The sequence below is a fragment of the Amblyomma maculatum genome, chromosome 5, assembly GCF_055883805.1.
Source record: "Amblyomma maculatum isolate TAMU_Amacu chromosome 5, ASM5588380v1, whole genome shotgun sequence".
Lineage (NCBI taxonomy): Eukaryota > Metazoa > Arthropoda > Arachnida > Ixodida > Ixodidae > Amblyomma > Amblyomma maculatum.
Genome location: NC_139348.1, coordinates 110,056,922 through 110,079,845, shown reverse-complemented (window position 1 = coordinate 110,079,845; position 22,924 = coordinate 110,056,922). Strand labels below are relative to the sequence as shown.

At 47.2% G+C, this 22,924-nt stretch overlaps 1 protein-coding gene across 1 annotated transcript in view; it reads right to left on the bottom strand.

The window, feature by feature from the left end:
- Positions 1 to 4,944: 4,944 nt before the first annotated feature.
- The window catches only part of LOC146189233 (uncharacterized), a 115,312-nt gene continuing 97,332 nt past the window's right edge, over positions 4,945 to 22,924 (bottom strand). Inside the window, exons 3-10 of the mRNA XM_084605208.1 lie at positions 17,921 to 18,094; positions 16,623 to 16,867; positions 15,611 to 15,714; positions 14,975 to 15,083; positions 14,399 to 14,566; positions 11,936 to 12,058; positions 9,554 to 9,958; positions 4,945 to 8,922 (exon numbers count right to left, since the gene is read on the bottom strand). Coding sequence (XP_084461334.1) covers positions 5,902 to 8,922; positions 9,554 to 9,958; positions 11,936 to 12,058; positions 14,399 to 14,566; positions 14,975 to 15,083; positions 15,611 to 15,714; positions 16,623 to 16,867; positions 17,921 to 18,094 — 4,349 coding nt within the window. The 3' untranslated portion in view covers positions 4,945 to 5,901. The remainder of the gene's footprint in view (positions 8,923 to 9,553; positions 9,959 to 11,935; positions 12,059 to 14,398; positions 14,567 to 14,974; positions 15,084 to 15,610; positions 15,715 to 16,622; positions 16,868 to 17,920; positions 18,095 to 22,924) is intronic.

The following is a 22,924-nucleotide window of genomic DNA, read 5'->3' as shown; positions in this document are numbered from 1 at the left end:
TTTACTGCAAAGGCACTACTGAAAGGTATAAATAAGAAAACAGGGAGGTATGTAGGAAGTTTCGAACTTTGACCTCATTCTGACCTTTGACATTTGCTTTTTTTCGGCTAAAGATAACCAGTCTAGTCAAACTGGTGCTACGCGTCATACTATGTTCAGCCACGTTAAATCTCTATACTAATATAAGGTAAGAACGATCTGACAGTGTACATTGCAGGACAAGTTCACGTGTTTATAACTCCTCTTCAAGTTTTTTTCTTGCTAGGTTAGTTCCATCTATGGAGGCTTGGGGGGGGGGGGGGGGGGGGTTCTATCCTTAGACAATCGTGAGGCATGAGACGATGGGGCAGTGAGGCAATCAGACACTGAAGTCATTCCAGCAGACGAAGTGAGAACGCCAATACGAAAGATGAGAGTGCGGACACCAAGTTCATGGAGATGTGTGCCTGCTTTCGAGACGAAGAGGGAGTAAATGCAAATTGACGTTGATTAAAGGGCCCATATACTGACTCACTCTATGGTAGAAGCTGCGACAGCTCCGTGAGGAGGTGGCTGAAGGTGACAGCGAAGTCTTGAGATGAGAGTGGAGATGAGAGGGCAGTCTTTTTGGCGCCTGAAAGTGACGAACACAGTCATGCGGACCGCTAGTGACAGGGAAAAGAAAATGAAATCCTAGATACTGCAGGAATACATGCGTGTTGTTCAAAGCTATGATCCCACACATACGCAAGTAACAGTACGAGAGAAAGCTGTCGCTACAGAAACCTTCATTTAAATCACTGCTGACGGCTGGCATCGGATGACCACCGAAGGAGCCATCCGATGTGCGTGACCCAAAGAGCAGATGGCCGCTTTCTAGGCCGCAGGTGGTGACGAAATTATGAAAGACAATCACTAAAATGTTTAAACAGCATGCTGAGAGAAAACGTTGTCGATGGGTGCCGATCAATTTTCATCGCTGGCGATGGCGCAGTGAGAACACACTGCATAGCAGCTCGCCAACGTCTCGATGCACACTTCTTAGCCCGATTGCCTCGGTGGGGGATAAATATTTTAAATACAAGTGCATTGTGTTCAATTTTCTGGCGGGAACTTTTGTCGCCATCCAAAATTTTGGTCCCTTAATGGGAAAGCGTCTCTCCTACACTGACAATATTAACGGTGACAATATTAATGCCATATAGACATTTCTAAGGCCATCGAGCCAATAGTCTATCGACTGAAAGGCTAATGAGCGATGTCGGGTCATAGTATCGAGCTCAATGAGCAGCGCGGAACTCTGCCGAGATTTCCAAGGCTTTCCAGGGGCACAGCGCGAATTCTCGGACTTGTAGCGCTCGTATAAATGCACAGGGGAGTCACATGAGAGCAGTTTTATTGTTGAAAATATTGGAATTTGACAATTTATGACTTAATTTGCGGGAACAAGACAGGCTGGACTTCAAAACAATGTAGCAAGCTCGCTCCTATTGTTGACTGTGGTGCAATAACAACCAGCACAATCACCGGACGCAATAATCGGAGGTCGTGTGCTTACTTCCCAACATCGGCGCGTTTTTTTCTTCTACTTTCATTGCTTTAACTTTCTCCCAAATTGATTATAGACCTTATTAGGATCAATACCAAAACAAAAAATTCAGCAAAAAATCTCCAACGCTTCCCTGGCCTCGTCGACTGTCGGCTTCTTTCCTACACGCACGCACACACGCACACACACACACACGCACGCACGCGCGCACACACACACACACACACACACACACACACACACACACACACACACACACACACACACACACACACACACACACACACACACACACACACACACACACACACACACACACACACACACACACACACACACACACACACACACACACACACACACACACACACACACACACACACACACACACACACACACACACACACACACACACACACACACACACACACACACACACACACACACACACACACACACACACACACACACACACACACACACACACACACACACACACACACACACACACACACACACACACACACACACACACACACACACACACACACACACACACACACGCACGCACGCACGCACGCACGCACACACACACATTATGTTGAGGCATGAAAAGGAAAGAAAAATAAAGAGCCTCTGCCCGTGCCACACACACACACACACACACACACACACACGCACGCACACACACACACACACACACACACACACACACACACACACACACACACACACACACACACACACACACACACACACACACACACACACACACACACACACACACACACACACACACACACACACACACACACACACACACACACACACACACACACACACACGTGCCACTTTCTTCGCAACTGTAACTTTTATAGCCTCACTGTAGTTTTGTCTGCAGGTCATTTTTCTATCACCAGGTTCTACGTATGAAGGCTGGTCCCTTTCCTACAGTTCAAGACCTCACTCCCTGTTTTGATGTAGCTGCTCATCGATATGCTTGTACGGGAGTAAATAAAGCATCTTTCGATGCAGGATAACTTTGGTATCCCTCATTTCACTTTGATACACCTATAACATTTACTCTAAGGCGATATGTATTTAGGAAGGTACCTACAGAAAGAAGCCAAAACAAGGTTAACACCTTGCTCTAAAAGCGACGAGGTTAAGAAAGAGGCAGGAAGCTGCTTGAGAAAGTCAGCTTAGATTAATCCTGCTCAACGTCGGCACGAGTTGACTTGGCAGAAAAGATTCCGTTCAGTCCTGTCAAGTCGACTTATGCGATGTCAATATTTTTGCCGACGTATATGAGTGCCACCCCCCGCGGTGGCGCAGTGGTTAGGGCACACGACTGCTGGATATCCAAGGATGCAGGATCGAGCATCAGTGGCGGCCACTTTTCGATGGAGGCGAAAAGCAAGGCACCCTTGTGCTGTGCACGTTAAAGAACCCCAGGTGGTCGAAATTTCCGGAGTACTCCACTACAGCGTCTCTCACAGCCTGAGTCGATTTGGGACGTCAAACCCTATCAATGGAGTGTCCTTGTCAGTCGGCGTGGCTGCTTTATTTTTGTGATGTCGGAAAAAACTTCCGTACGAAAATATGTCATTGGGACGCGCGTTTTTTTCATTTTCATTACAACGTCACGATTTCTTAATTTATTAGTCTTACGAGTATTCAGAACGTCACTCAGAGGACGTCACGAGACTCTTGCCCCTAGAGTCACTAGATAATCGTTCTAGGGATTCTACTTGCCCCTATGTCATGAAGCTGTTGCATTATGAGCATTTCTCTACCGTGAGAATTACCTTGGCATTTAGGTGCCGTTTGGTGATTCCCCTCTCCCCCACCCCACCGGGGTGGCGCAGTGGTTACGACGCTCGACTACCGTTCCCAAAGACGCGGAATCGCCTTCCGGCCTCAGCGGCCGCCTTTCGGTGGCGGCGAAAAGCAAGGCGCCTGTGTGCTGTGCGTTGTCAATGCACGTTAAAGAACTCCAGGTGGTCGAAATTTCCGGAGTCCTCCACTACGGCGTCTCTCATAGCCTGAGTCGCTTTGGGACGTTAAACCCCACAAAACCAAACCATCCCCTCTCCACCCCTTTCAACCAATGCGCTAGCGTCTACCTCTCTCTCCCCTTCATTCAGCAACAAGTGATCTGCGCCACCCGTTTTTCTTTCAATGCCACCTTCTTGCTCAAACTCGTGAAGCGGTTCAGCTGTCGACAGAAAGCGACATGCGTTATTCTTTTCGTCCCTGTTCCCCTTGCTTCTTCAGATTTGGCGTTCTTTCCTTTCACCGTGCTCCGCTGATGCGAGATTATGACGACCGCCACTCCGGTGCTGCTGTATCACATAAGTTCTAAAGCAGACAGGGCGATTGGTTTCAATGCATGTAAGAGTTTCGATGAAGGCGAAGTGGAGAGGCGACTGTGTGCAGTGCGATGTCAGTGCACGTTAAAGGTCCCCAGGTGGTCAAAATTACTCCGTAGCCCTCCACTTCGGCACCTCGTTTCCTCTCTCCGCTTTCAATCACACCGATTGCCCTTCCCTTACGGCACGTCTCGGTACCCACATAAAGAGCGTGACAGACACTGTGCCTTTTCTTTCCTGTCAAGTAATTATTATTTGGTTTGGTTTGGTATGTGGGGTTTAAGGTCCCAAAGCGACTGAAGCTATGAGATTCGCCGTAGTGGAGGACTCCGGAAATTTCAACCCCCTGGGGTTCTTTAACATGCACTAACGTCGCACAGTACACGGGCGCCTTGCTTTTCGCCTCCATTAAGTTATTATTATTATTATTATTATTATTATTATTATTATTATTATTATTATTATTATTATTATTATTATTATTATTATTATTATTATTATTATCATGTGACTGCATTACCTGTGTGTTTGATCTCGGATACGCACGATGCACTCTGTACATACAGGTTCCAATCGTCGTTTTATTCCAGGTGAAAATCGCTGGGTGTGGGCGGGTCTGTGTCAAAAGAAGATACTGTTAGCCCTTCGCGAACAAAGAAATAGTTTTATTTCTCCAACCTAACACAACTCATAACAATAGTAACCTCACTGCATAACATAACAAGTAATAGACACCGTAGATAATCTTTGATGCCGTAATCACAGGCGTAGCTGCCACTTTGAATGCTTCTTCAGCTCGCCAGTGCACGGTCTCGAAAGCAGTGACGGTCATGTCTTGCGAAATGTATGCGTCGGTACTGTGACTCATGTCGTTAGCTGAGAATGATTATGATCACTGTGTGCTTGTGTGAATCACGTGGCATTGTTGCTTACCTTATGAAGATTTAGAGTGTATTGAAAGTGTGTTTCGTTACTGAATTGCATTACAGGATTTGTTTCAGTTTTGATAGGTCCAGCAGCGTTTTAAGCACACTCATTGACTCGTTTTTTTTTGGCCACACATTTACTTATGATTACGCCTGCTGTACATAGGGTTGTTACGTCAGCAAATAAAAGTGGTGCCAAGTATTGTGCATATCACATGTCGGCTTCCAAAACATCATCTTGCCCTGCGCTCTTAAAGAATTCCCTACAGTAATTTTGAATAAGTTCTAAAAAATCTTCGAGCATTTAACAAACCATAAACATAATCGATACATCAAACAATGATGTCGCCAGTAGATGTAAATAAAAATGGATTGTCCATTTGTACAGCCACAAAATACATTGTCACACATACAAAAGTTTAAGCTTTGGACCCTTTGCGCCCATCGGGTGGCTCACGTAGCAAATGCGTAAATGGGACTAACATACGGTGAAACGCAAACTCTGACGGCTCACAGTAGCGGTAACTGCAAAGCCGATTTACCTTAGCGAAATTTATATGTGTTACATGTCTAGCAACCTATAGCTCTGCATGCAGTCTCTATTTCCCTTGTAACATTTCAGACGCTTAGTATTTGCACGGATCTTAAAATTATGAGGTCTCTAATACAGCTGCAGCACTGCTCTTAGTGACATGGCTTTACATCTCACGGGAAATCTTAATTCTGGTTCTGCCTGCATTTAGTGGCATGTGCTTCTGCTTCGAGGCGAGCAAGGACGACATTCGTACCATGCTACTGAGGATCGCCACTCAGGCTCTCGAAAGAATAAGCAAAATTATCCTTCCAGTTTCATTCAACCTATTCACCCTAAGTGTACCTCTCTTGTTGACGAAACAGTATCCTTGGTGGCCTTCGACGTTTGGCCAGAGTACATGTCCCTCTCTACTTTCCGACGGTGTTTATTCCGTTTAAGTGTTTGCGTGTGTGTGTGTTCGTTTGTGCGTGGGCGCAGATGAAAATGTACAGGGCGAGCACAAATCCTTCTACTAAGAAAATGCGCGCACGTGTCCTTTCATTACGCAGCGGCGGCACTCTTCTTGCTGCAAAGCTTCTCGTAGCCTTCGGAGCTGCAGGCGGACACAGAGCTGTCGAATGCCAGCTTGATGGGGCACTCGAACTCGTGCACCGTGTACTTCTGCAGCCACTTGTCGTAGTAGCACTCGTAGAAGCGACTGCAGTCGGTCGGGTGCCTGAACAGACCCACTCGAGTACAGGCCACCTCTGGAATGGTGGACATCTTGGAAGCTTTGTCTCTGAGCTCTTGCTGGAGGCCATCGGCTGGCACCTTGTTCGTGGCCTGAATGCTTTCGACGAGGTTCTTTCCCTTGAGGAACACTGAGGACTTGTCCGGTGGCGGACTGTCTGCAACGGTGGCCTCGGACTGTTGAGCGGACAGCGGCTTCTGGATGTTGTGCGCCAGCAACTGAGGGTCCAGGATCTCGACCGGAAAAGCCGGCTTGGAGAGGACGCGAGCTCCCGCGTGCGGCAGCTCCGGGGGTCCCTTTTCGGTGGCGATGAGTTTGACGGCTTGATCGTCCTCCTCTTCGAGCAGTTGTTCGATTGGCGTAATGACCGGGTTGGCATAGCTTCCCGGTCGCGGCCGTCCCAATACGGTCTGTAGTTCCTGGATGATGGACTGCGGAGGATCGTCGAGCGGAGCAGTGTGGAGGACTGGCTTGACGTTTGTGATAAGCGGGTCGCGCTCTTCGACAACGAGCTTGTTGACGGAGTACTTTGCAGCTGGTTTGCTGACACTTGTGGCAGTGGTAGGAGGCAAAGGAGGAAGCGAGGAGGGAGGCGACGGAAGGGGCGGGAGGTTTGATGTCGGCTTGGTGGGAATGGGCGCGGGTGGGAGCGCTGGAGCTGCAGGTGATGAGAAGGCGGCAACTGTTGGCGATGGTGGTTGGGAAATCGGTATCGTATACGTGGGTCGCGGTGGAGGCGGGGGAGGTGGTGGGGGAGGAGGCGGTGCCGGTCTCCTTGTCTGCGCAGGAACTGTGGGTGGAATTGGCCTCAGGACAGGCGCAGTCGGTGTGGGTGGTTTTGGTGCCAGAGCAGCAAACGTCGGGGAAGGTCCCGTAGGTAGTACTGGAGGTGTCGGCAGTGGAGGTGGGAACTTGCGCGCGGGAGCGAGGTTCTGTCCTGGCGAGAATGAGAACGAAGTCTTCGGTGGTAGGAGCGGGGGTAGCTGGAGTGAGGGTGCGGACGTGTAGCTGGGTCCGTTGTACTTGGGAATTTGCTGCGAAAGTGGTGGTTGGCCGAGAGGCGTGGGAGCTGCCGGCGCGATCGGTCGGCTTCTCGTGTTAGTTAGGGCATCGAGTGAAATTAGCTCGTCGTCATCCCTACTCGGCGGTGGAGGTGGCGTTGTGTACGTGTATCGAGTCCCTGGACCTCCAACGTTGAATGAAGGGACAGTTCGAGTCTCTGGGGGCTTGGGGACATAGCTCAGTGGTCTAGTTACTGGAAGCGTCGGAACCGTAGGCTTCGGTGGGTCCGGAGGGCGCAACGGGAACATGTGGTGGCTGTCCCCGAAGAGGTAGTTAGAACCAAACATGGTCATTCCTTGCCTGAAGTTGGTGTTCATATAAGTAAGTGGGTTGAAGAGGTATACGTTCGCAGTACCGAAGGGCAACCTGGTTCTCACAATCTGCGTGAGGCCATTGTAGCGCGGAGTCTGCGGTTCTGTATTGCCAAAGAGGAAAGAGCTGCCGCCAACCTGCGGCTTCTGCGTTTGGAAATATGAATCGTCCTGTGGTCCCGTTTGGAACTGCGGCGCTGGTGGGAGTGTCTCGTATCGAATGCGAGATGATGGCCGCACAAGCGGAGGCGAGAATGCCTTGCGTTCGTAAGTGCCAGCATAACCACCATAAAATGACGTGGCAGGGTTATACCTCATGTAACTGTTGTAAGGTCCAGATAGGGTCCTCAAACTTGCATCAAGTTGCGGTGGGAATGAGAGTTGTCTGGGGAGCTCTTGGAATGGCCTGAAATACTGAGGAAGCTGTGGTGGTCCAGGAATGAATGCAGCACTTGACCCAGGACCGTGGACGATTTGGTGACGGTAGAGGTTGGAAAGAGTGTGGTCGAAGTTGCGGTGCACTTCTGGCGGTCCGTACTGGACGCCAGGAACCTGGAACTTTGGTGGTGGTGCTGGAGGGGGCGGAATGTTGACCGTTGGCACCCTGTATGCTCCAGGCGGTAGTTGGCCGGCTGTGCCGTAGCTTCCGTCATGACTGTACAGAGTGGCGCTTCCTGGATGTTGAAGCACAGGAGACTGAGTTCCCTGAGGCACTGTAACTTGCAAAGCTCCGTAGCCACCGGTTGTCTTGGGGACCTGCGGCCCTTGTTCATACACCTGCGGCTGTGGGTATACCTGTTGTCCGTAGTAGACTCCCTGTCCCTGCAGGTCAGGCGACTGGATAAGGCGAGCCTCGATTTGAATCTCAGGATAGTGCGATCCCAGTTGACCTTGGTAAGCAGCTGGCAGGTACCCTGCTGGAATGTCTCTTGTCTGCACGTGAGAAGGCCGGTGGTAGGCGCTCTTCTTTACAAGCGGGTGTATCCTTTGCTGAGCTAGTGGCGCTGAAAGATGAATCTCTGTTGGGATCACGCCTGTTGGCACAGACACACCATGCAGACCAAGAGGCTGAGGCCTCTGAACGTGACCTGGGAGAAGAGGAACGCCTCCGCGAATGGCTCCTGATCCAGTGGGTCTGTGATAGAATTCTCCTGGACTGAACAGCGAGGGTCCGAATAAAGCCTGCTGGACGACACCAGAATAGCCCTTGCAACCGGGAGTAACTGCCTGGTAGTTGCAGCTGAAGGTGTTGGGGTCGAAGCCCAGACCATGTGGACAGCGCATGTCGAAGGCCATAAGTGTACCGTTCTCGTACGCATCGTCGCAGAAGTAGAACCAGCGACAGTTGTCGGGGTCTTGATAGTAACCCAAGCCGGGGCATCGGAAGGCTGATTTTGGCGTGGTTGCAATCTCTCCTGAACCGTGGCACGACTCGGACCACGACGGCCAGTTGCAAACCTGCGAGAAAAGTAGGTCTTCATAAATTCAAGATTCATTTTAAAATTAGTTTTCAGATTCTGTCTCCTTGATTGAATTGCTGCGGCCGCCCCTCTAGCACATGTAAAATACCTTATGGTTTCGCCTGCGCAGAACACATTACACATAAGTGCTCCAGTATATACTCCTTCTTTCCCTGCTAGTCTGGAAAACTAGTTTTTCTTAAAAAAGAAAAACAGCTGCTGCCACTTCGATATGCTTATAAAAGTGAGTGAACATTTCATGTTTTCAGGTTAGCTAAAAGTTTCGAACATTCTTAGATACTTTTGATACGGAGATAAGAAATTTATTTTGTATATTTCCTAATATATGTATCCATTCATGCAAAGACAATTGACCTCCTATATAACGTTGAATGAAATAAAAAAAATTTACCCACGGATGTTTTGTTTATGTTTAATTTCAAAAGTTATAAACATAGTCATCTACACTAAAATAAGTGGCGCCAGTGGGAAGGCTAATCCTGCAGTTTATTGGAAACTGCACAACTAGCAACCCCCCGTGGACTGATCCCCGTGGTATCAGATGAGACTGACTACAATTAAATGGCAGAGCGCAAAAGTTCTAAGCAAAATCCGTGCTTCGGACGCACCTCGATTTTCTCGTCGAACACGAGTCCTGGCGGACAGTCGAAGATGAAGACTGTGTAGTCGTGTTTGCGCTGGTCGTACTTCACGCAGCGGAAGAACTTGGAGCAGTCTTGCGGATGCCGGTAGGACCCCGCGCGGGTGCACGTGAACCCGGCCACGCTGTACGAGTTGAGTCCGTCGACGTGCAGGTTGTGTCCGGTCTGGTCCACGATGCGCACGATGCGAGTCTCAGTGTTGGTGGCCAAGTACTCGAGCTGACCGCCGGCGCCGTGCAGACCTCCCGTGATGCCCTCATGCAAGCTGTGCAACAGGGGAAACTGTCCTTGTCCGCACACGGCACGTGTGTCATCGTCGTTGACGGCGTAAGCGTAGACACCTCCAAGGTCTTGCACTTGGATGTACTTGCCCTGCGACGAGGAAGAAACAAAAATTACAGGATTGTAGTTAGTTTCGCTTAAGAGATGGTCGTTGTAGTTGGCCTTCTGAATAACCTCTTGAAAGAGGTTAATGGCGAGAGCCTTTTCTCCTTATCTTCTTCTTTCTGTTTCGTCTGCCTCTTCTCTTTTTCCTTAATATTGCGTGTATGTGCACTCGTTATATTGTTATTAAGTTCTTTCTTTCGCTTCGTCGTTAGAACCTATGGCGACGTCCTTACCAGAGAAATTATGTTAAAGTCAGAACATACTGCGACGTCTCGCAAACACATCTCGCGTAATCTCGCAGAATCTCGCTGACACATCCAGCGAACACATCTCACAGACGCGAGATATACACCATGAGCCTAGGAATACTTCCACCTTAAAAACGTGCTAAGGTATCCTGTTCGCCTTAGTTACTTAGCACTAGTAGTTAAGAAAGATAACACTTTATGCAAGGCCAAATCAAGACATTTTATAAAAGCTGCCACGTAAAGCGAACCGTAGCCAATGGGCCGAGGAACTTCGAATCAAAGTCCCATGATGGCATATGGGCACTTTCTAGCGGGTCGAGATGGTGGCGCGGCCTGCGAATCCGGCAGTGAAATATAAATGGCACCTTGGCGCTTTTTTGTAGAGCAATATTCATCGTTTCAGCAGGTAGTGGCCGTTCGATAAGCTGACCTTCGACTTTTGGGCAAGTAAGAGCGTCGGATCTCAATGCATGGGCTTTGGTCTGAAAACTGTAAGGCGTAGTTGGGGTTGTGCGAACAAGATGTACGAAACATTTTGTCCCTACACCATCATTCAGCCGACGAACGAGACGAACATAATTGTTACAAAGACCACCAAAAGGCTGACGATACACGGCAACAAATACTATTTCCTCTTGTGTGCACTAATTATCTTTTAAAAACATGACATTCTGGCGGATTTAATTGCACAATTAGCTTGACTAACATTAGATGTCCTTCCATGCATCACTCCTTACTTAAGAAGCGAAAGTTATCGTTTTAATTCAGCTCGTATTGCATTTCTCGATTTTTTTCGTGCAAGGCATTTGTTTTTTATTTATTTATTTATTTATTTATTTATTTATTTATTTATTTATTTATTTATTTATTTATTTATAGACACTGCAGCCCCTGCTGGGGCTATTGCAGGAGTGCGGTTAAGAAGAATACTTAGTAAAATGGCAAGGTACAAAACAAACTTAACATGTTAACACACGCAGTGGATAAGATATGGTAGAGACGCTGTGAAATGTAAAAGAAAATGAAGCAACACCCAGAATGAACAAAGCAATTATTAAAAAAATCATGTGGCATCAATGGCTGTTAAAAATAAGCGTAATGAAAGAGATCGCGTTGTGGCAGGAATTGAGTTTCAGTGTTCAATTGTGCGGGGAAAAAAGCTGTGTTTGAAATTATCAGTACGGGCGAAATATGGCTTTAGATTTAGGTTATGATGACACCTGGTTTTCACGTTTGAAAAATGCCTGCATTTACCTAAGATCTCTCATCATCTTCCGTTGCCTACCGTTACACTATGGTTTTGTACTGAGATTCCAATGATATTTTCTGTTATTGTCATAAAAAAAAAAATCGACGCTTTGATAGTGTACTTGGGAAGCTTCCAGTTGGGTTCAATATTCCAATACTTTCGCAAGATAATGCCCTAATGTCAGAAATGCGTATACTCTAAACTCTGCTCACTCTCCCGTATGCGTAATGAAGAATGGAAACTTTGCTAGTTTTTCTATGATTGAAATTCCTAATTGAGGATTTTATTTATTACGCATCTGCAATCGGTTTTTAGTAACTACATTTGTCATTTTCGCCTTGCCTTTAAAAGGTGTGTTTTCTCAGTGATAATATTTTGGAAGCGCCTACAAAGGGGTTTTAACATTCGTGCTTAAAAGTTTTCTCCGCTTCTGCAAAGAATTCGAAGCAGGCTCCGCGAACTTACCTTGAGCCTCAAGCTGAGCTCGTCTTCGAATCCCATAAAGGCATCTCCGCTGACAGCGTACGGTGCGGTCAGGTCAGCATCGCGGGCAACAGTGAAGTTCAAGTTGTGCTGCAAGGCGCAGAACTGCGGAGAGAGTAATAGGAGAGACCGTGAGACTCTCTAACGCTACCAGATTTGTTAGTCCAGTTAAGTAGTTGATTGACATGTTTCTTGGGATGACAGTCGTGAAATATGAAGCATGCATACACTCGCACATGTGCGCAATAGTGTGAACTTGTGGTTGGTTGGTGGTGGTTTGTGGTGTTTAACTTCCCAGAGCAACTCAGGCTATGAGAGACGCCGTAGTGGAGGCCTCCGGACATTTCGACCACCTGGGGTTCTTTAACGTGCACTGACATCGCACAGCACACGGGCGCCTTGCTTTTCGCCTCATTCGAAAGGCGGCCGCCGAGGCCGGGATTGGATCCCGCGTCCTTACGAACAGTAGTCGAGTGCCGTAACCACTGCTCCACCCCGGCAGGGTAGTGTCAACTTGCGCGCTTGTCCTAATACGGGTCAGAGGAAACGTTCCCTTGATGACCGAAATCGATTAATTTGGAATATTTAGCTCTACGCGGACATAGTTAGAGCAACATCTGTTCATATATACAAACCCTTTGTCGCGCCAAGCAATTCATAAGCTAACGCTTCTTTTTTGAACACTCATAGAAGGTAATCTATCAATCACTGCTTATAAATTACTAAGGCCAAGAATTATTAGTTCAGGAGTGCATTTAACGGCTGCATTTTCACCTTGCTTCGTCTGAACGTGCATCCACACCGTGACGAAATGAATACCTTAACTTTTACAGCCACGTGCAGATAGAAAGGAGACGCAAGAAACAGACGCGAAAGAAAAGATTAAATGCAGTCGGTGTGTCGCAGCAATGACGCCCATCCATGTAACTGATGCAGCTGCAAATCCTTCCAAAATGAGTTAAAAAAAACAATTACAGCCAATTCAGTAATGTTGGCCAAATGCCATGTGTGTGCACTAACTCGTTGCATTTCATTCTACTTTCGGTGCGGCGCCAGGTTAGCTCTGGTTTATGATATATTAGCGTTCCAAAACTACTCACGCTATGAGGGAAACCGTAGTGGAGGGCTCCGGAAAATTTTGACCGCCTAGTGTTCTTTAACGTGCACTGACATCTCACAGCGAATGGGTGCCTTGGTTTTAGCCTCACTCGAAAAGCGGCCGCCGAGGACGTGATCGAACTCCCTTCGTTGACATCAGTAGTCGAGCACCAAAACCACCGAGTCACCACCGCGAAGCGGTTCGAGGCTAATATTTACAAGTCGGCGAAGTCGGCGATTGGGTATGTTAGTGGTAATGCGTTATAAAAGTTCACTTTAAGAGGGCGATGCGAAAGCTGATTGTTTTGTGTCCATTGCGCACAGTTGCAAATAGGTGAGGACGACATTCAGTGCGAGGCAACGGAAGTAAACCACGCAGTCTGACCCGATGCGGCCACAACGTTTGGTGATCGGCTTACAAGCTTACGTAAAGGACACTTGCAAATGCACTGGCTAGACTGCAGTGAGTGCTAACTATCCCAACAACATGAACGTTGCTACAAACTGGCGAGAAGTTTCTGCATGGCAAAGCAAGAAGAAGCACGTAAAAAGAAATACCATCAGAAGATACATTTTTAAGCTTAGGTGTTCGTGCATATTCTGAAGCGGCAGCCGAAAAATGATTCCTTAAAAATGTTGCGTCTTTGAAAGACTTTGGCAGGGTCCTATGACAGCGTAGTTTGCCAGACACAAAGAAATGGCCAGCAAGAGCGAGGCACAGGTTGCGCTCACTGGTAGACTTCTGATCGCGACAAAGAAATTACGCATGTTATGTGGCAGGTGATTGGAAGGTAAATGTGTCTTATAACCAACTCCCTCATTCTTTGGAATAAATTGTGGAGGATGGCTGCCGCCGCCACCTTGGGAACACTGAAACCAATGTCCTCGGGACAGTGCTCACACAGGCTGGCGACGAGCGACGATATGCGACGTTGTCGGAACGTATCTTACATGCGGTAGTCCGTAGACACAGGCGCGCGGATCAAGAATTGCAAAAAATATGTCTTGGCTAATAAAATAAATAAAAAAGTCCCAGCCGGACAACAATCACAACAAGAACGCATATTACCATGCTCCAAAAGGCTGTGAGCAGGCTAATATTGTGGGTATAGGCGTCGTACACGCTACATAATCGCCATCGCAGCGTGGGTGTTCACAAGTGACGTAACATTTTGTCAGAGTCAAACTTCCTCGCACAATCGCTGATCTGCATGTATGTATTGTTTTAGAGGAGAAACGTGGACGTTGATCGGAATAGGGCGGAAATTTTAATGCGGGAATACATTTAACAGTTCAGCGCGCAACTCTTTGTCAAGGTAGTCGCCAGAGTGAGCGTGTTCAACAAACCTGCGGGTGGTTGAACTGGTAGGCGTCGTCGTGTCCGTGATACAGCGGCGCGCCGATAGTGGCCACGTTGGGGTCTGCCAGGCGGTAGGTCATGCCGAACATGGGCACGCCCACCACCACTTTCTGGCGCGGGACGCCCATCGCCAGCACCAGGTTCACCAGGGAGTCCTGCGGAGCAGAGCGGTTGCGCATGAACGGAGTAAATCATAATACACCCAATCATATTAGCATCTACTTTTTTCTTATATGAACTGACATTCACGTTTATCAAAGTGACGGCCTTAAAAGCCGCGTTTTCCAGAAACTCCGGCGTTGAAGGCGTGGTGAGCGAAAACCCAAGGGCATATGTCTGTGGCAAATAAGAGTGGCGGGTTCTGATTGGTCGGCGGGTTGTGTGACGTCACGCGAACACATGACATGACCGAGTTGCAGGAGCTGCCAGGCCGGCTTGCATCTTTGCGATGTAATGACGAGAACAATCGTTCTCGCCAGTTACACTGGCAGTTACACTGATTTTATAAACGTCTCACAGAGCTATGTACAATGTCGCCGCAACAGACGTAGCCGTGCCCATACCGTATTGTCCATGGCTCCTCGATCGCCGTGCAGGGGCGCGGGGTGCGACGCGTACTCGGGCTGTCCGTCGTGGAACATGAAGGCCGGCACGTTCACGTAGTCAGCATTCCTGCAATGAAACGGAAGGATTGCTTTAGTGCAGGAACAATGTAACGAACTCAGACACAAATATCGGCGCAATAACGCGCTAAAAATGAAGCAGTATCAACAGAACAAGCGCACTGGCTCTCCCGGCAAAACGATGGCCCGCAGTCAGGGGCTCTTTGTCAGATTTAATTTGGCTTTAATGAAACTGTAATGCCTTTCTAAGCGCCTCTGTGACAGCAGGGAACAAACAGTACTGATTACGTTCACAGTCGGTGCCTTGCAAATTCTGCTCAGTCTAGTAAAGAGCGAAAAAGGGAAAGAAAATTAATCGTGCAAAAATTATTCGCTGCTCTTCTTTGTGCCCGCAATATCCTGTTCAGCTATCTGGGGCTCTTTATTGGTTTAGAATAGCAAGCATATATTATGCAAATCCGCATGCCTTTACAACAAAGCTGGAGTAAAGGGTCCGAGAAAAACGGCGACAAGTTAAGAGGAGCAAATAGATGAAGGGAAGCGCGGCAAGACGTGCGAGGAGGAACAGAGGCCTACCTGACCAGCGTCCTGAAATCGTAGGCGTGGTTCACGAGGTGGGGCTCCTTGGCCACAGTGACCGTCACGACCGGGTGTCGGATGGGCGTCTCTTGCCGGAAATGCTGCAAGAACGAACCGCACCAGGATACTGAGCCGTACGCCCTATCTGGCGCGAAGCAAGGACGCGGAGACGGCAATGACAGCATTTGAAATGACGCCAATAAGACGAGACTGAAGGCGTACTCGAAGCGCACGGTCTTACTCGGGTTATTTTTTCTTCAGACGCTCGCGTGATAGAATCTTGGACAACAGAAACTGAATGGGGAGTAGCGAGTTTTCTTTGTCAGGGGATTAATTTTTTTCTTCAGGTTGCACATACATCAAGATACAGAGGAACCCCGTCACGAAGACACGTATTCTAAACGTTGCTTTGAAATGCCTTGTTAGCGCGCAAAAGGCGAAAAATGCGATTGAAATCAACTACGTCCTGCACAATCGACGGTTGTGTCTGGCCTTCGCACACTGCCTCAGCACGGTTTGTCTGTAGTAGAACAATGTGTATTCTTCAGCGCTGACGCAAGCTAACCACCTATCATGCACTAAATGTAGAGGGGGCGTTTTGCGTGATGATATAATTACATGCGTAAATTTTAATTAGTAATCGCACGTTTGGGGTTTTAGGCAAAGACCGTCCATTTTATAGCTGCTTGTTCTACCTTAAATCACTGACGCCATTCTCAACGGAAACAAGACACGCGGAGTCTGCAAGCGACTGAAAAAAAAAATGCTTTTGAGCGTTATTTTAGAGCTGCCATTATGCCTGCTGCGCTATCTCTTCGAGGCTTCTTGCGCTGGGGTGTACTCATAATGCGCTACTGCATGACTAACCGCATCTTGGGGGCTGCATTCCTAAATGTGCCCAACAGCGCGCGTGGATAGAGTTGATTTTAAGTGCAATATTTAGTGCTCACAGGTGGTGTAGGTCGGCTAGTGTTTAAGCCTAACTTGCGCTGAAGATCGGGTGACTCACGTGCAGGAACTGTCCCAGTACGGGTCTCTGCTCCATGGCCACTTGGTAGTCGACGCCATGCAGTTGGTAGTCCACGTCCAGACCCCTGGGCTTGGTAGGGGCCACAGCGTGAGACACCTGCTGTGCCAGCTGCACAAGCTGCTCCTCGTTGGGCACCTGCTCCACGTGGTCCAGGCCCCGCAGCTCTACCATGGGAACCAGCTGAGGGTTCCTCTGGCGGAGCACGCCCAGGGCCGTCAGGTTGCCTGTACAATGAGCCGGAAATAATTAACGCATTCGTTCTACATTTGACACGAACACACTGCCAACTGCCAAGTTCAAATGGAGATGAAAGTGGGGTTGACCGGGAGAAAGACAAAAAGAGGAAAGAAAGGCAGCCATTGCCACACTTCACTACCTTTCACCGGAGCAAGACAGCAAGGTACGAAGCATTACGAAGAGAAAGAGGAATGCAAGTATGTGACATACCAGAAGGAATATGTTAAGAGGCCTATATATGCGCCACTACTCTGGACATGTCTGTTAAGAATAGTGAGGCAACAGTTCAAGAATCGTAGCCCACCAGGAAAGGTCTGAATACCCGCTGGCTTGAAGCCATAAGCTTGGTCAAGCCTATATAAAGGCCTGGAAACAAACATCATGAAGATGTAAATAAAGGTAGAGAGCTACGCTGGAACAACAAATGTCTTTGGTCATTACACACACGCACAGCACGAGGCACAGTACACAGTACACAGTACAGCGCTGAACTGACAACTCATTAGTTCATCCACTAGTTCCATGATGTTTGACGCAAGCCAACTGCTCCACATGGTTACCTTGTAGTATCGCGTTTGGGGGCTAGTCGGATCATAGCAGTTGTCAGTTGTTAAATTTGTCCAACTGTTATCTGGCCGGATTAATGAATAAATTAAAGAGGCTTTTGGAACGTGTGCACGATTTCACAAGTAATCCTACTTTGGAAACAAATCAACTCGCTTTGAATTTAAGCACATAAAATGGAGAAAAGTATACAGCGAGGAGATACTGTTTTATTATTCATGTTCGTTGGGCGCTATGGAATATGGACCCTTGTATAGTTTCGGTACTGTGAAACAACTAAACGATTGTTGAGTGGTGTAGAACTATACCTTCTGTCCTTTTCAACATTTTGTTGGTAACGCCCACATATATTTAGCCGCGTTGCTTCACCGAAGTCTTTTTGAAATTACTCTTACTTTACAAGACCATATCTCCTTACCTAGATTAGCTAGAAGTACTTTTTGCGCGAAAACGCTGTTGACCGCAGCAAATCTCACCGTGGGCGAAGGGTCCTAGCGAGAGATCCCCTTGTACCTGCAGCGTCCCGTAGACGACGTGCGTGCATAGACAGGGGTCCAGGTGGGAGAGGTCGAAGTGCGGGTCATCGGGCCTCACGTAGCACACCACACTTCGGGTCGGCAGGAGGTTCTTGTCGCACACACCTGCATTCACCAATCAGAGGACAATATGAACAAGGTGAGTGCAAGGTACACGATTCACAAGAGAAATACATGTTCTGCTTGAAATCCTTGCTACTTCGTAGGAGGTGGAGCAGTATGAAACAAAGTTGAGAGTGTGAATTTGTAAAATCGCTCAATTCAATGACGAGCTTGTCAGCGAGGGAGACAGGACTTCAATAGGGCGGTGAATTAACGTGTGTGAATACACAATGACGATAATGGGAAAAGATGTATATAATAGTGTCACAACGATGTGCATCGGCAAAGGTTACAAAGTCGTAAGGCATGACCCCCCCCCCCGAGCGCTCAGAGGGGGGGGGGGGGGGGAGGGTCATGCTTTACGACTTTCGAAAGCATTACTAATCTGTGATTATCCAAGAGAACATTAAAAAAAAGAAAAAAAAAGACATAAAGCACCATCCCCAACGCTTTCCTTGGCCTCGCCGACTGTTGGCTTCTTTCCTTCATGTATTATAACGAGCGCCCTCATTTCCCCTTAATTGATCTGCTTGTAGCTTACGGGGTCTCGGTTCTGGCAGTCTTGAAGCCATAGGTAGCGTAAGAGGGTTCTAGCACAGCTTTCGCCCTCGCTCTTGATCACGTTCTACGTGACGCTGGCGGTACAAAGGGTGTTCCACGTCCGCCGCTATGGCTGAGGGTTGCGCTGGTGAACACTTTCAAGGTTCGTATATAGACAACATAAATACCCAAGAAAGTAGCAGGGGGGACAGCGGCCGATGTAGCTCAGTTGGAAGAGCACCGGACGCGTTATTCGGAGGTCGTGGGTTCGGATCCCACCATCGGCACGTTGTTTTTTCTTCTACTTTGTGTTTAAATATCTTTCCCCTAAACAGATTACATTACTAATTTCTGTGATTATCCAAGAGAACATAAAAAAAAGAAAAAGACATAAAGTACCATCCCCAACGCTTTCCTTGGCCTCGCCGACTGTTGGCTTCTTTCCTTCACACACACACACACACACACACACACACACACACACACACACACACACACACACACACACACACACACACACACACACACACACACACACACACACACACACACACACACACACACACACACACACACACACACACACACACACACACACACACACACACACACACACACACACACACACACACACACACACACACACACACACACACACACACACACACACACACACACACACACACACACACACACACACACACACACACACACACACACACACACACACACACACACACACACACACACACACACACACACACACACACACACACACACACACACACACACACACACACACACACACATACATATATATATATATATATATATATATATGAAGACTGCCTGTTCGCTCTTTGCATTGAGTTCATGCTATCTCACCACGCAAAAAAATTCCCTCGCTCGTCTATGGCAAAGTAAAACATGATATGTTGAATGCCTCATGCCACAGAGACATATCCAACGGATGCTGGCTGCAACCGCCAGAGGTCGCGGTGACCTAGCACTTTTATGTCCCACCTGGGGACTGTTTCAGTGACGGATACCGGCACTCGTCAACACGGCGCCTGCCACAAGTACAAACGGATATCCACGATCGTGAGCAGTAAACAAGATCAGGAACCATGACCAGCTTCTGCTGGCTTCACGGTACAAGCACGGTTTCCATAGTGCGGAAAAAAATGCCTAGCCATGTTCATGATACTCTGTTTTTAAGAAGGTCTGTTCAGAGGTTGCTTCTTAGGAACCCGAAACCGGAGAGCCTCTGGTTCCGTCTAGACAAAGCTTGAAGTCGAAAGCCTAAAATCACGACTTGGGTGGCGTTGAAGGAAGTCGATTTGTATTCTACTCACTGACCTCTACAGCAGGCTTTTAAAACATACTTCGTGGTCTGGCACCAGCGGAGTGCTTCCGGGAGATTCATTCAGCCGTACTCGAATACCTTCTAGCCTACTTCTTATTACTATGTGTCTTAACATTATGGATTCAAGTAAGCGTTCTTTGGCATAGCTGCGATGTGCCGCCCTTCATCCCATCGAGAACAGGAGCTATTCAGGAGGACTAAAACTCATTATTCTTCGAATTGCAACAGTTTAGCCCCTGCTGAGTTGTCAGCCGTTGCTGCCTAGGGAGTAAATTAACTCCATCCATCATCGTATACCGTAAATGGACTGAGCGGCGAGCGAGAAAGCTACAAGATTTCCCAGCAGGACCAGGATGCACAATAATTCTTTTAAGAACGAGCATACACGTAGATGCGTGCGCGGCTTCAGATTCCGGGGAATTAATTTGAACATCGTTACGTTGCCTAACACACATTAGAATCTTGGCACGACTCAACAAGGGAGCAGCCACGTTCTCTACTGCCTGCTTGCAATGCGGTAGAGTTTGCAGGGGAGCCATGGCTCGAGAGCGCTGGGGGCCAGAGGTCGGCGTGGTTCATCTCAGGCCAGGCCACCTCCACATGGCGTTTTTAAAACATTCACGTAGCTGCTGCTGTCTTTACAACGCGTTTTCGACGCTGACACGCGGACCCTGAATCTTAATGCTATCTCCACACATGTATTAGTGTGGCTTGCTTTCTTTAGTCTCGCGCGTGGAGAAAGTTCTTAGAGTGGCCGTTCATCACCAGAGCAGCCACGGAACGCTGAGGAAGCCCCAAGCGCATGATCTCCCTCCCCCCGCCCCCGTCCGCCGTCCCCCTGCTCAGGTTTGTGATCCTCGGTATAAGCCTGCTCCTATGCTTACGCGTTCGTGGATTTCACTTTAAAATAGGAACCCCCCCCCCCCCTCCCCCCTTATTTTCGGGAAAATGGGCTCAAACCAATAATCATTGCCCGAAGGTACTTCTCCTACGTTCGTGGGTGAATTTAGCGGCATATTATTTCAGTTCTTGGAAAGTTCAGGAAATAATAATAATAATAATAAAAAAAATGCCTGACCTTATGTTTAATGCTTCCTCTTCCTCGATTTATTCATCTGGCTTGGTATCATAGTTTCAAGCCGGCTGGCGCTGGCTGCCTTTTGTTTCGGTTATTTATGACAAGCATCAAGCTTTTAATGTACGGCGAAGTTCCTTCGCAGAATTGCCAACGTAAGAGTTTCGAAAAGCCCCTTACAAAACAACGAAGTGTTGCATTAGACGGGAATAATGCGCCAATGTATGGATTCGCAGGTATCACGAAATAGAGAGGCATTTTTCTTCGAACTCTATATATGCTTCGCAGCAGGGGATCTTTGTTCGGTAGATTCGACGCTGTACATTCTCACCCCGGAATAAAGTATTGGGAAGAAAGCATAGATTTAATATAACTTACAAGCTGACGTCCAACAGTCTACCCTGTTCGATTTGGTTTTCATGAATTATTTCTGATTTGACTGATGCACATGCCTATATGAATTGGCCTTTATACTAGGCAATAGCACTGAATATTACTCAATTTGTACGCTTTTGTAGAACTCTAGCAAAACTTTCTTTTTTTTTTTTTTTTCATGCGGAGTCGTTACTACCCGCATTCACGGAGTTCGTCAAGATGGCTCTGTAGCCTCCTTCAGGAAACCACTCGAAAAATAATAAAAAGAAAATCACCGCCAGCGGGGTTTGAGCCCAGCAAAATTCCACTAACCTCCTTCACTAGGCCTATCCCAGTCGAAAAAAAAAAACTACAGAACTGTGTCGAAAATACGACAAGATATTCGGTAGTTTTGTCGTAACCATCAGATTTTTCTGTTGTTCTGCAGTACTTTTCTGTAGTTTTGTAGTTTTTCTGTAGTATATTTTTGTTGTCTGTAGTTCTGTAGCACTTTCCTGTAGTAACTACAGAAATTTCTTATGTTACTACAGATTGTTCTGTTGTCACAACAGGTTTCCGTCAAAAACCGCACAGAAATTCTGTCGTAACATCAGAAAATTTTCTTTTATCCGACTGGGATATTATATTAATAAAAGCCTAAAGCATCAGTTAAATATCTAACTAAACCTAGCAAGACGTGGCAAAGCAAATCAAAGATAAGCGAAGTGAAAAAAAGCTTGATTAGTGTTATTTAAGCCTAAACACGCTCTCTTGTAAGTTAGGCCTGCAGTGCTTAAAACTTATTTATTTGTTTATTTGTCTTTACCCTCAGGGCCGTACAGGCATTTCAGAGGGGAGTGGGCAAAAAGAAATACAGGAAAAAAAGAAACACTGCAAAAATCGGGTACATAAATAATACATCCTATATATACAATATTAGCTATGAAATCGGCAATAATTGTATTAGTAGACACAAAACTAGTAGTACTTATATAATGCAGGTTAAAGCTTTGCGAAAGTTATTTGTATCAGTAATAGATATAATTTCATTAGAAAGATCGTTCCATTCTTTGGAAGTACGGGGAACAAATGAGCGTAAGAAAGAATCTGTTTTGCATAAAGGGATGGCTACTTTGCAGGGATGATCAATGCGATGCGATATGTAATAGGGTGTCTGAAAAAAATTGTTGTGTAAGACGGAATGATAATATAACTTGTGGAATAGGGTTAGCCGGCAAACTTTTCGTCGTGAAGCCAATGATGGAAGACGCAAAATAGTTTTCATTTCTGTGACACTTGCTCCTCGGTTATAGTTAGAAAGAATGAAACGAGCAGAGTTATTCTGAACGCGTTCAAGTGCAGTAATTAAGTAATCATGGCTAGGATCCCAGACCGCTGCTGAGTATTCTAATTTTGGAAGTATTAAAGTTTTATAAAGGAGTGATTTCAAAGTAGACGGGGCGCGGGAAAAATTACGTCTCAGATAACCTAGCGTTTTGTTAGCGTT